This window comes from Syngnathoides biaculeatus, chromosome 22 (genome assembly GCF_019802595.1).
Source record: "Syngnathoides biaculeatus isolate LvHL_M chromosome 22, ASM1980259v1, whole genome shotgun sequence".
Lineage (NCBI taxonomy): Eukaryota > Metazoa > Chordata > Actinopteri > Syngnathiformes > Syngnathidae > Syngnathoides > Syngnathoides biaculeatus.
Window position 1 is genome coordinate 7,365,400 of NC_084661.1, and position 12,945 is coordinate 7,378,344.

Genomic DNA, 12,945 nt, shown 5'->3' on the forward strand with positions numbered 1-12,945 from the left:
TCGAAACCCTGGTAGACATGACGTCAATTCCTGTTTTTCTAATCCAGTAAGAAATTAAGGTGACAGCGAAGGACAGAGGAAAAAAAACCCAAACGTAGTTTTGTGTTGTCCCTAACATCATTGATACATTTTGTATGCATTAATATTTCATACTGCAAAATATCTTCTGACAGCGACAAAAAAAAGTATTGTTTTTCCTGAATAGTATAAAGTTCTCGAAATGCAATTTATGGCCCTTTAAAAAAATCGCTTGCTTGACAAATCCCGCTGCGGTCCGTTAACTTCATAGCATCTCGCGAGAATTTCACCCCAGTGGCGGCTGTGTGGGTCCTGTCTCACTACGGACGAAGTAGTTTCTGACGTTTGAATGAAAAACAGTGAACCTTACTCCCACATTGGATCCGTGAAATAATGGCTTCAGCTTTGGAGCAATTTGTGAACAATGTGCGGCAGCTTTCCGCTCAAGGTAGGCTTTCTTAACTCATTCGTATGGGAAACACAAGCTAGGTAGCCCATATGCTACCCTATGGTTTGCCGATAGCCAAGTCACACACTTGTTTTTGCCTCATCATGTAAACACATCGCTAATAGACTTCCGGTGGCACTAAGAATATGTAAAGTACAATCATTGTGTGTGTTAGGAACGTATGATGAGTATGGATACGTGGGGATTTAATAGCTATTCAGACAAAATGTCAAACTGATACTTTCCGTTTGGATCTGGAAAATATTTTCTGGGCATTGTCTACCGGAAATCCCACCCACTTCTTGGTTGATTGGCTTGCAGACGGAATCGACCCTTTTGTTTGGGTTTAGGTTCCTGTCAATCTGTCTTTTTTTTTTTTTTTTTTTTTTTTTGCATTTGCGGTTTTGCTAAGGCCTGACAGGACAGTTGACGGCTGTTTTACAATTTTATTTACATACCTAATTCACAACTCCAAGTTTCTGAATAGCTTTTTAAGTCAAATAAATTGCTCTTGGTTTGTTGCTTAATGAGAACGTAGCTCATGTTGATGATTCAACGATATTAATATGCATGCAGTATATATTCCGTTCTGTCTTGAAGTCATAAGTTCATTTAATTCTGAGTTTAACACTTTTTAAAAAAAACTTTTAAAAATGCAGTGTATTGCCGTAAACATTGACCTAACATGACTGGTATGATAAAGGACAAGATTTTATCAAAATAAACATTAATTCAGTGGTTAATCAAGACTTCCAATTCTAATTACATACTTAAAGGCATTTGGAGATGGCTAGAGATGCACTGGTACTGGAACTCTGCTGATAATTTGCCTTTACTCCTATTTTATTGTATTCTATAAAAATATTGAGATACTATGATGCTCTGACTACTTAGCCAGCCTGACATATGTTGTGGTCAGGTGGAGTTGGAGTAACCATGGATGACAACACTTTGATTTAGATTCAACTGCAAATTTTGCTCTACAAAATTGATGATGTAGTCTGCTTGGGAAGCGACAGAGACGGCCACTCTGTTAATTGCGATGTCTGGCCGTTCGGCTAGCATTAGACTTCTCAACCCTGGTCGCCCACTAGGCCATTCGCTGCTTGGCTCTGGATGAGTCAGTCGTAGTGTCACAAAGCCGTGGTAGACGCCGCGCTGCATCTTGATATGTTAAGAGAGGGAACCAGTGGTGGGGTAAAGAATCACGTAAGTTATTCTTTTACAGTTTTAGTTTACAACTTGTGGTATTCTGAATAAGCAGTCTTGTAATTAGTTTTTATATATTATTTTTTAGCTAACACTGCAGTAAAATGGCTTCTCTATTCCTAGTTGTATATCCACCTATGTTCTTTGTCTCTTACCTATGTATGCCTTTTACATAGTGCCATTAGTATTTCGACAGACACCACACAACTGATATACCTTGTGCGAAGGGTACATTTACACTCATTCACTGCCATTGAGACCTATGGTTAAAAAAAAAAAAAGTCAAGTATCCATTTTAACTGCAAGGACTGGCGGTAATGAGTTTTAGTGAAATATAGGGCAAGACAGTTTGCTGTTAAAACGTCAGCAATGAGAGGGTGTTACCCTAAAAAGTGTGATATTTGAGTGAAGCTTTTCAAGAAGCAGTTTTCAAGAAATGGTTCTACCCTGGTGTTTTTGAAACATATTTGATTAACTCAAAGCACATTTTCATTACAACTGCCAACATTATGAAGTATTGGTATTTGGTATCGGCGATTACTCCAGTATAAGTACTTGTATTCAGTCTGAAAAAAGTGGTATCAATGCATCCCTACAGATAAGCTGAATCCATCCATCCATTTTTTTCCTGCTTATCCGAGGTCTGGTCGCCGGGAGAGTAACTTATTGCATGTAAAGATCGAACCTGGGTGAAGTTTCTCTGTTGTCGTACCTGTCACTGTCACGTCTCCCACTCTAGGCCAGATGACTCAGCTGTGTGAGTTGATTAACAAGAGCGGAGAGCTGCTGGCCAAGAACCTGTCGCACCTGGATACAGTGCTGGGAGCCTTGGACATTCAGGAGCACTCCCTCGGTGTGCTAGCCGTTCTGTAAGTGCTTGCTGTACAAGTTGTGACTCTTTCCTAGTCCCAAGAGAGGTCTTCTGCTGGTTTAATGCAATCGTACAGAATTATGCTCACCTGTCGTACCTTCATATTCCATCCTGTTCTTGTTTTTCTTTCTGTTTACACAAGAGTACTGATTTTTTTCTAGTAGTGTAAAGATGGTAGGTTTGTATTTGTTCTCATATAGGCTTGGCGTTAGTGTGACTTTTTCTGAGAAGTCATTATTTTAAAAATTACCCGAGACATAACTGCGTAATTTCCCTAAATACTGGCCTCCTAACTAATGGATGCTATGCTCCAATTAGTATCTGGTTGCATCATCTACACAAGACAAACAATCCCCACCCTCAAAGATGCAACTCCCCTTCCCCCATCAATAAAAGGTGATAACTGTACAACACATCTTTAATGACAACTCATTTTCCAGTAGACTAACATGATCACACCACAGTATTGTGCACGCTCATGTTCTCCTTTTAATGTTTTATTATTTTAAACTCTAGTTGCACTTCATTTAAACTGTAATATACTGATAACTTTTTCCAAAATTGTACTTGTACAAATAATGGCCAATGGCCTCCCTCCATTTGCAGTTACAATGGTGTGAAAAAGTATTTGCCGTGTCCCTAATATCTTGTTTTTTTGTATGGTTGTCACGCTTAAATGTTTCCCATCATTTAACAAATTTAAATTAAAGTTAAGTATCACACACGTAAACTCAAAATGCAGCTTTTAAATTTAGTTTTTTATTTTTAAGCAAGGAAAAAAATTCATGCCTGCATCTTGGCCCAATGTGAAAAAGTGATCGCACCACCTCTCTTCAAACATAACTGTTTTTCATCATACTTCAATTTAATTTCTCTAGCCACACCCAGGTCTGATGATGCCACACCTGTTTAAATAGGACCTGCCTGACAAAGTGAAGTAGACCAAAAGATTCTCAAAAGCTAGACATCATGGTGAGAGCTAAAAAAAAAAAATTAAAAATCTGAAACAAATTCAAAGGGAAATAATTGCTATCCATCAGTGTCGACAATGTTATAAAGTCATTTCTAAATCTTTTGGACTCCAGCAAACCGCAGTGAGAGCCTTTATCCACAAACGGTGAAATGATAGAACTGCGGTGAACCTTCCCAGGACTTGCTGGCCGACCAAAATTACCCCCAAGAGCGCAGCGACGACTCGTCCAATAAGTCACAAAAGACCCCACAACAACATCCAAAGAACTGCAGCCCTCGCTTGCCTCAGTTAAGGTCAGTGTTCATGATGTCACCAGAAGAAAGAGACTGGGCAAAAATGGCTTTTATGTCAGAATTCCAAGAAGAATGCCATTACTGAGGAAAAAGAACATTAAGGATTATCTCAATTTTGCCAGAAGACATTTTGATGATCCTCAAAAATTTGGGAAAATACTCTCTGGTCTGATGACACTATGTTGAACATTTTACAAGGTATGTGTTCCATTACATCTGTCACAAAAGTAACACTGCCTTTCAGAGAAAGAATATCATATAAACATGGACATATGGTGGCAGTAGGGTGATGGTCTGAGGCTGTTTTGCTGCTTCAGGACCTGGAAGATTTGCTGTGATAAATGGAACAATTAATTCTGCTATTTACCAAAAATTCCTGAAGGACAATATCCGCCCTTCAGTTCATGATTTCAAGCTAAACTAATTTGAGTTCAGCAGCAAGACAATAATTCAAAGCACTCCAGCATGTCCACATCTGAATGGCAAAGAGAAGACTTTAGTGTGCCCTAGTCAATGTCCTGATCTGAATCCTATTGACTTGCTGTAGCATGACCTTAAAAAGGAGGTTCCAGCACAAAAAACCTGAATTTCAGCACTTTGGAAAAAATGAGTGGGCCAAAATTCCTCTATAGCGCTGTAAGAGTTTCTTTGCCCGTTATTGCTAATACTTGATTGTAGGGTACCCCACCCAATGTAGGCTGCATTTTCACACAGGGCCATGTAAGTTAGGATTTTATTTTTATCCCTGAATAATAAAAAACATTTAAAAACAGCATTTTGTGTTTGTTGTTAATATTTAAGTTTATTTGATGATGAGAAATGTTTAAGTTTGATAATTGTGCAAAAAATACAAATGAAATCAGGCAAACACTTTTTCACACCGTTGTCAGTAAAAGAAAAAAACATTCCCAGCCATTGTTTATCAAAATGTGGAAATGATTTATTTAATGTTCTAGGCTAGATGATTTTTTTTACTGTATTTTATTTTACCTTTATATTTATGAATTTTATTTCCATTCAGGTTCTGTATTACACAAATTAAATTTATCTAAAAGGGTAATAAAATCTCTGCTAGATTTTTGTTTTTTTTATTACTAGAAAAACCCTCAGTCATCTGAATTCTACACTAATCTATCTTGTTTTTAATTATGTGGTATTTCCCCATTAGTTGATATGCTGTACCAGCCGATCTATTAGGAATGCAAATTTTGTTATTAATATTTAGCCTAAAATTATGAAATGTAATCATAAATTCAGTTTTCTCCTTTTTGTTTTTCTGTTCATCTTTCACTCCAACTGTATTCCAGATTTGTAAAGTTCTCCATGCCAAACATCCCTGACTTTGAGACGCTCTTTTCCCAAGTCCAGCTCTTCATCAGTACTTGCAATGGCGAGCACATTAGATATGCAACAGACACTTGTAAGTTCTATCGACCAAACATACACACATCAGTTTATGTGGTAATTGCGTGATAATTTAAAAATACCACTTCCTTTTGTGTGCTCGCACAGTTGCTGGTCTCTGCCACCAGTTGACAAATGCCCTTGTAGAGCGCAAACAGGTAAGAGTCCAGATATACACTGTCATACAGAAAACAGTCATTATTGAATTATAACAAAAACAGAAAATATATTTAAAAAAAAAAAAAAAACAATTCAAAAATCCCCATTTTTTTTCAAGTTTTAAACTCAAGATTTTAAGATGATAACGTTGTGTTACATTAATTATATCCGAATAAAATATTTTTTTGCAACACTTTTCTTTCCCACTTCAAATAAATGATCTAAATATAATAACATTACGATGGCTGTTAACTCATACACTGGCACTGGTTTTCAAAGCAGCAGCACCAGAGAAAAGAGTGGGCTCTTTCTTTAACAGACAAAAAAAAATGTTTCTAGGTTTTTCCATTCTTTAATAATTAGCAGTAGAACACAAGTCAGTCTCACCAAAACATCAGTTTCTCATGAAAAACCTCAGGTTTCTGTGAAAAGAAACATGCCAAACAGAACAGTGACTTTGACGCTAATACTTTTTGCTTTTGTGACATTTCAAACTTCAAAACAAAAAAAATACATATGACGACGAAATGTGCCCCGAACGACACTGACTCACCACATAGCTCAAGTTGAACATTCGTGGTTCTTTGAACAAGTCGTCTGTCATTCATTCCATGAACTGAAAATCTTTTCTCATGCTTGGGGCAAAAACTTTGTAGTATCGCGATATATACTCCATTCATTTATTATCAGCGGCGCTTATCCTCACAAGGGTCGCGGGAGTGTTGGAGTCTATCCCAGCTATCTTCGGGCAGTAGGCCAGCCAATGGCAGGGCACATAGAGACTAACAACCAGTTGCACTCCCAATCAGAGCTATGGGCAATGCAGTCTCCAATTAAGAGGGCATGGGAGGAAACCAAAGTGCCCCGAGAAAACCCACTCAGGCTTGGCGAGAACATCCAAACTTCACACATGATATGAAACCCAAGGCTCAGAACAGTGAGGCAGATGCTCTAACCAGTTATTCTACCGTTCTGCCACTTACTCTGTTATACTTTACATATTTGTGCTGTGTTTGAGAGTCAAGTGCTTAAACTTGTCAGACTTCCAAAGTTTTACCATTTCTCCCCCTTACAAGCAACCTGTCAAGGAGAGATTAAACCCCTAATCTTTATTCTCGGACGCTGTCGTGATCTCAAATCAAAGCGATGCAATACTACCTAATCTACTGGCATCAGTTCGTCATTAGTTAAATGGAAGTTTGAATTTCACAAACAGGCTCGGTGCGCTTACTGATAAAATACATGGTTAACAAAAATATCCATCACTGGGAGTAAACAGTTGCATTCCGGTTGATGTATGTAAACGTCCATGCCGGTGAATGAGTTATTAAACACAAAGTGGATGTACGATGGTTAAATGCACTCCAAGTCTTAGCATGTCTGTCATTGTATTTTGGAATAACCTCAGCAGTTATGTCGTTAGTTTTGTACGCATTTTCTATATTGTCGCTCATAATACCTTTACTGATGCTCTAGTTTCTCCCTTTGAGTCATTACATAACGATAATCATATTTCCCCCCCCTCACTGCTAAATATTTTAATACATTTGAAAGTGTGGCCCTCATTTGCTCAGACTTTGCATTTTTTAAGGTGCATTTCTTTGGTTCTCACAGCCATTGAGGGGTGTCGTCATCCTAAAACAGGCAGTCGACAAAATGCAGATGAACACAAACCAACTTACCTCAGTTCATGCAGACCTGTGTCAGGTGAGTCACTGCCCTTCATATAGTTTTCAAACCAGCACAACACAAACACATCTTTTGATTTAAATAAGTGATGCAGCAACATATTTGCCACTGAAATGGCCCAAAAGTGCATTTTCGGTTTTGGACCAAAAGGATTTTCTCACAGAAATAATAAACCAGGTGAAACATGATGCTGTTATTACACAAGCAAAAACTCCAGCCAGTGTACAGTCTTGTACACTATATTCTTTAAAAAAAAAAAAAAAAAACGCACATCCATATGGAACAGCTGTTGCTTCCTGCGGTTAAAGTACTATGGGGGAATTCTTCTTGCATGCTATTTTACACCGCCTTTGCTATCTTCAGGCTTTAGCTAACACAGCTAAATACGATAACAAACGGGGGAACATAAATATTCACTTCATGTCTGCTGTCAAAATAGCACATGTAACCAAATGTCGCCTCCATGGCAGTGAATAGGCAACGTCGTCATAAGACACTCACACGTGATCAATACATTAGACTTGTCACATGGGTCTGGCTGGTCCCATGTTATAGCAGTCATGTAACCCACTTTTAAGAGCAAAATAGCAGACAAATTAATGAGTCTTTATTGAGACAATACTCTCGAACTTATTTCAGTCACCACCTGCAGCTTGTGGCCATATGTGAGAGTAGTAACATAGATTGAGTGCCATTGTGTCAGATTTGGATTTGCTAATTCTCATCCTGACGACGTCATACTCGCTGCAAAGCACTTAAAAGAGCATTTAAAATTGTGGGTTGATGAACCTGACAACTATATCAATATAACCATATCAACTATAAAACCAGAGACATGATACAGAGCCCACCAAACCAGACTTCCTCAACACCCAGGGTGCACCGAGAAAGTCTCTCCATAAAGATTATAAAGAAAGTTGATAACATAGGGCAGCCTTGGCGAAGCCTAACCCTCGCTGGAAACAAACCCAACTTACTGCTGGAAGTGCGACTATGCATACATTACAAGTAATTGGCATACCATTCATTTCGTTGGCCTGGACTGACTCTTTGCCCCATCAAATTAGGGTTAGGGATAATGTGGGTAATCTCCACATTATCTCACTGGTGGGCATCGTCAACGGTTATAATTATATATATATAAATTATAATGGACACACTTTAGTCTAAATTTTAGATATTTTAGCACCTAATTTTATCCTTGTTATAGTGTTATTTTTAAATAAATGTTGCTTGCTTTGTTTTTTTTTCCTGTTCCATATCCTGTCCAGCTGTGCTTGTTAGCAAAGTGCTTCAAGCCGGCCCTGCCCTTCCTAGAGCTTGACATGATGGACATCTGCAAGGAGAACGGAGCTTATGACGCAAAGCACTTTTTATGTTACTACTACTATGGTGGCATGATCTACATGGGGCTCAAAAATTTCGATAGAGCACTGTATTTTTATGAACAGGTATGTCTTATGCCTTATTTCATTGAAACCACTGTATGTTTGATAACCAGTGATGATAAATGCTACTAAAATGGAATTTCAGTGCTTTTAAACTGAGTTAATGTTCCCATAAAACAATGGAATGAGAAACAGTCTCTTCAAGGGTCCAACTGTCTCTACAACTTGTGATAAGTCTATAGTTTTGTAGTATTTGAACAATTGGGTAGTCATACAAATGCAAAAATAAAGAAACAACGTTTTAATCAATAAACAGTCTTGACGTGATGGTTTGCTTCGGGTGATTGTGACACATTGCATTTTCAATTGTCATGCAAGTGTCAATAGAATAATCGATACTCACAAAATGCACAAACACCAAAACACTCAACTTTAACTTCAATTAAAAAAAAAGAGCATTTGGTAACTAGCATCTTCTCTTAACAGCCTTTATTAAAACTGGTCCTTTTTTTTGGAATAATTCTTGTGATAAGCCAAACAAAAAGCAAAATTTAATGCCCAGCGCTTATCATTTGATGCTTACTGACTAAATCTTTTGTGAGTCTGTTAAAGCACTTATTTTTATCTTTGATTTACTGTATTAATTTTTTTTGTTTTTTTCTGTAAAAATTTAATTGTACACCTCCAAGGCCAATTAACTTAGATTTTCCACTGTATCACTATTTTTGTGTATGTGTGTGTGTGTGTTTTCTTTTTTTTAATTATCATTATTTTATTTTATTTTTTTTACCTCTTCAGGCAATAACCACTCCAGCTATGGCAGTGAGCCACATCATGTTGGAAGCCTACAAGAAATACATCCTGGTCTCACTTATTCTCCACGGCAAAGTCCAACAGCTGCCCAAATACACCTCACAAATCGTAGGAAGGTTTATTAAGGTAAGTATTATCTGTTACAGGCCGATTTAACAACATCTCGTGACTAGAATTCAAAATAAACCAACATTCACTTGGAGGCCATACACTTTGTTTTATTTCCTTCAAATTTATTTTCCTCAGCCCCTGAGCAACGCCTATCACGAGCTGGCTCAGATTTACACCACCAACAACCCAACCGAATTGCGGAGCATAGTCAACAAACACAGCGAGACGTTCACGCGAGACAACAATACAGGCCTGGTCAAACAGTGCCTCTCCTCCCTCTACAAAAAGAACATCCAAAGGCTAACAAAGGTGTGTGTGTGTGTGTGTGTGTGTGTGTGTGTGTGTGTGTGTGTGTGTGTGTGTGTGTGTGTGTGTGTGTGTGTGTGTGTGTGTGTGTGTGTGTGTTGTGTGTGTGTGTGTGGTGTGTGTGTGTGCGTGTGTGTGTGTGTGTGTGTGTGTGCGTGTGTGTGTGTGCGTGTGACAGCTGTGATATAGAGATGTATATGATGGGTGTATATTAGATTCAATTGGTAAAATGTCATATTTCCATTAAAAAATCCAGGTTATGGTATAGATGTGGATATTGGTAATATACCACTCCATTTCCAAACTGAGACCTCCTCCAAATAAAGATATATGCTCATTATCATGAACTTAAGACACTTGTCATTGAAATTTCGTAATTGTGACGTGAGATTTTGACTGCGCCCCATTTTATTTGGTCACACTGAGATTAGAATCGGTTCTCCACTGACAAAAAACATCAATGTAATGAGGTTGTTTCTTGTTTCATTTATTCATTGGGCCATCATCCATCCATCCATTTTCTTTTGCCGTTATCCTCACAAGGGTCTCGGGGAGTGCTGGAGCCTATCCCAGCTGTCAACACCCTGAACTGGTTGCCAGCCAATTGCAGGAAACATGGAGACAAACAGCCACACTCACAATCACACTTAGGGGCAATTTAGAGTGTCCAATCAATGTTGCATGTTTTTGAGATGTGGGAGGAAACCGCAGTGCCTGGAGAAAACCCACGCAGGCACAGGGGAGAACATGCAAACTCCTCACAGGCGGGGCCGGGATCGAACCCGGGTCCTCAGAACTGTGAGCCCAAATCTTTAGCAGCTGACCCACCGTGCCGCCTCATGGGCCATAAAATGTCAATTTTATTATAAGGTGGAAAAACCTGCAAGGTTTACATTTTGAAATTTAAGAACTAGCCAAAATGAAATATTAATAATACAGTTCCAACCAGAATATTTCTCCACTGACAGAAAAACTGGCTGAAAAATCTGACATGTCAATAAGTCTCAAAGCTGTCAGTGTGACCAAGTGATTGTGGGGCAAATGCTGATAAAATGACAAAAAAGGGTGGTTTCTCTGGACTTGAGACCTATAAACTATTTGTGCAAGAAAATCAACTTAGTACACTGTAATTCAGATAACATTATGAAATGTGTATTCTGATGTGGTCTTTTTGTTTACATCCACGGGCATATCCCTGCAGACTTTCCTGACACTGTCTTTGCAAGACATGGCAAGTCGAGTGCAACTTTCAGGGCCTCAGGAGGCAGAGAAATATGTCTTACACATGGTGAGGTGGTCCACAATAACAGCAGTGCAGAGATGTATTACTACATGTTTTTCAACATTTTAGTTTTGTGCAAATTTTTAGGAAATTGAACTCCGTTTTAATCCTGTTGTGAATTACTTGTGTTTCTGAGCAGATTGAAGATGGTGAGATTTATGCTAGCATTAACCAAAAGGATGGCATGGTGTGCTTCCACGACAACCCAGAAAAATACAACAATCCTGCAATGCTACACAAAATTGACCAAGAGGTGAGGGTTTCCAAATGTAACCATCACAAATGGTCGAATCCCCTCATAAAGCCCACCACCATGCTTTATCTTACAGATGTTGAAATGTATAGAACTGGATGAGAAACTAAAGTCTATGGATCAAGAAATTACAGTAAACCCGCAGTTTGTGCAGAAGGTGGGACAAAATTCACAATATTGCTGTCTGTGACATACATTTAGAGTACTGCACAAATGTTATGTGCCCCCAGTAGTTTGCTCAGGCTGATTTTTGCTGTCATTTTATACAAGCTAAAATGATAATTAGTAGATCAATGAGGAATTAACGTTTATATTTGTCTTTTTCTCCTTCCCCTCAATTCTGTTTATTTTGACATAGTTAAATTGACAATTTTAGAGATGGTTCTAAGCCACATTTTATTGGGAACTAAACAAATATGTAAAGCTAAGTCCCTGGTTTATGAAAGTCATGTAATCAACTACTTTGTCCAGCAGCGTATTAATACGTCATCACTCTGGACAAGAAGAAATGGTGTGACCACAATACTTTGGGTTTTTCATAGAATTATTTATGGCAATTGCTAACTATGACTGTATTTGGTGCATTAGCGTGCACTAGTAGGAGACTACAAGGAACAGAACGCTATTGTAAACTGAGCACTATGATAAGTTTAGTGTAAAAGGAGGTGACACTAAATATTTTGCAACGTCAGCCTCGAGTGAATTGGGTTGCCTAAATTTATATATAAAAAGATTTTTAAGGAATTAAAATGGAACGAGTACTATACCATTTCTGTAACTTTATGAGGCATTTATACAATCTGTGTATATGGAGTTGTAAAAAGAATTTGGCCAGATATTTCTAATGTGAATTTTATTTTCATTTAAGAGTATGGGAACGCAAGAGGATGATGTTGGCAGCAAAACGTCAAGTTACTCTTGAGGGGCCTCGGACTGATGGAAAATGCTGCAGCCCCCCCCCAATTCATTCTTCCATGGATGCGTTGGATGTTTTTTTTAAAGAGGAAAAAAATATTCTATTGCATAAGGACTTTGGTTAAGGAAAATCAAATTGCGTGGAACGATGTTGAATTTGGTTACTCTTTATTCACACTTTCTGAAGGATAACAAAACAATCTTTACAGAAATGGAAAAAGATTCCGATTTTGTCAGTGTTTTATTTATCAATGTTGAGGTTGGAGTGACACTGCTACGTTATCACAAAACTTAATAATAAAAACTGGACTTGTTTGTTCCAAGCATTTGTGAATAATCTCACCATTCCACTCCATGATGGCTGTAACCGGAAGGTATTACGAGGTAATACATTTATGGCTCGCAAAGAATAAATCTGACTATAATCTACATTTGTAACGACTGCAATGTTCGTTTCCCTCTTGCTTTTGGTTAGAATGTAGATAATAACTGGCGAATCTGTAAAAATAAGCATGTCCTTGAACAAACCAGGTGCTAAAAGTCAGAATCTGGTGCACTGTATTGTTTTCCTTTTTTTTTCTTTTTTTTTTAATAGGTCAGATCCACTAGAGGTCACTAAAGCACTGTGCAGAAAAATCGTTTTGACAGCTTGTTAGTACAAGTGGCGAAGTCAACCGATATAACCAGACCGTCATGTCATATGGTATTGGAGTTGTGGATCTGAAATAAATTGTTTAAGAATTGGTTTCAAGCTTACGTCAAGTATGTACCGTTAAATGAATGTTCGATTTTACGTTCTAATATTGTTTATCC

At 38.0% G+C, this 12,945-nt stretch overlaps 1 protein-coding gene across 1 annotated transcript; it reads left to right on the plus strand.

Moving 5' to 3' along the window:
* The first annotated feature begins 257 nt into the window (after window positions 1–257).
* On the plus strand, window positions 258–12,838 carry cops3 (COP9 signalosome subunit 3). The gene is made up of 12 exons (XM_061810365.1): window positions 258–466; window positions 2,415–2,544; window positions 5,120–5,232; window positions 5,325–5,374; window positions 6,990–7,082; window positions 8,336–8,515; window positions 9,251–9,391; window positions 9,512–9,685; window positions 10,884–10,970; window positions 11,104–11,217; window positions 11,294–11,374; window positions 12,086–12,838. Exons 1-12 carry the CDS (start codon window positions 412–414, stop codon window positions 12,137–12,139), a joined length of 1,272 nt encoding a protein of 423 aa, XP_061666349.1. The 5' UTR covers window positions 258–411; the 3' UTR covers window positions 12,140–12,838.
* Window positions 12,839–12,945: the final 107 nt, after the last annotated feature.

Excerpts from the sequence above, each read along its gene's own strand:
- cops3 (XM_061810365.1), top strand. The coding sequence starts at position 412 with ATGGCTTCAGCTTTGGAGCAATTTGTGAACAATGTGCGGCAGCTTTCC. Across the intron at positions 467-2,414 it reads GCGGCAGCTTTCCGCTCAAG|GCCAGATGACTCAGCTGTGT; the intron begins GTAGGCTTTCTT and ends CTCCCACTCTAG. Across the intron at positions 9,686-10,883 it reads ACATCCAAAGGCTAACAAAG|ACTTTCCTGACACTGTCTTT; the intron begins GTGTGTGTGTGT and ends ATATCCCTGCAG.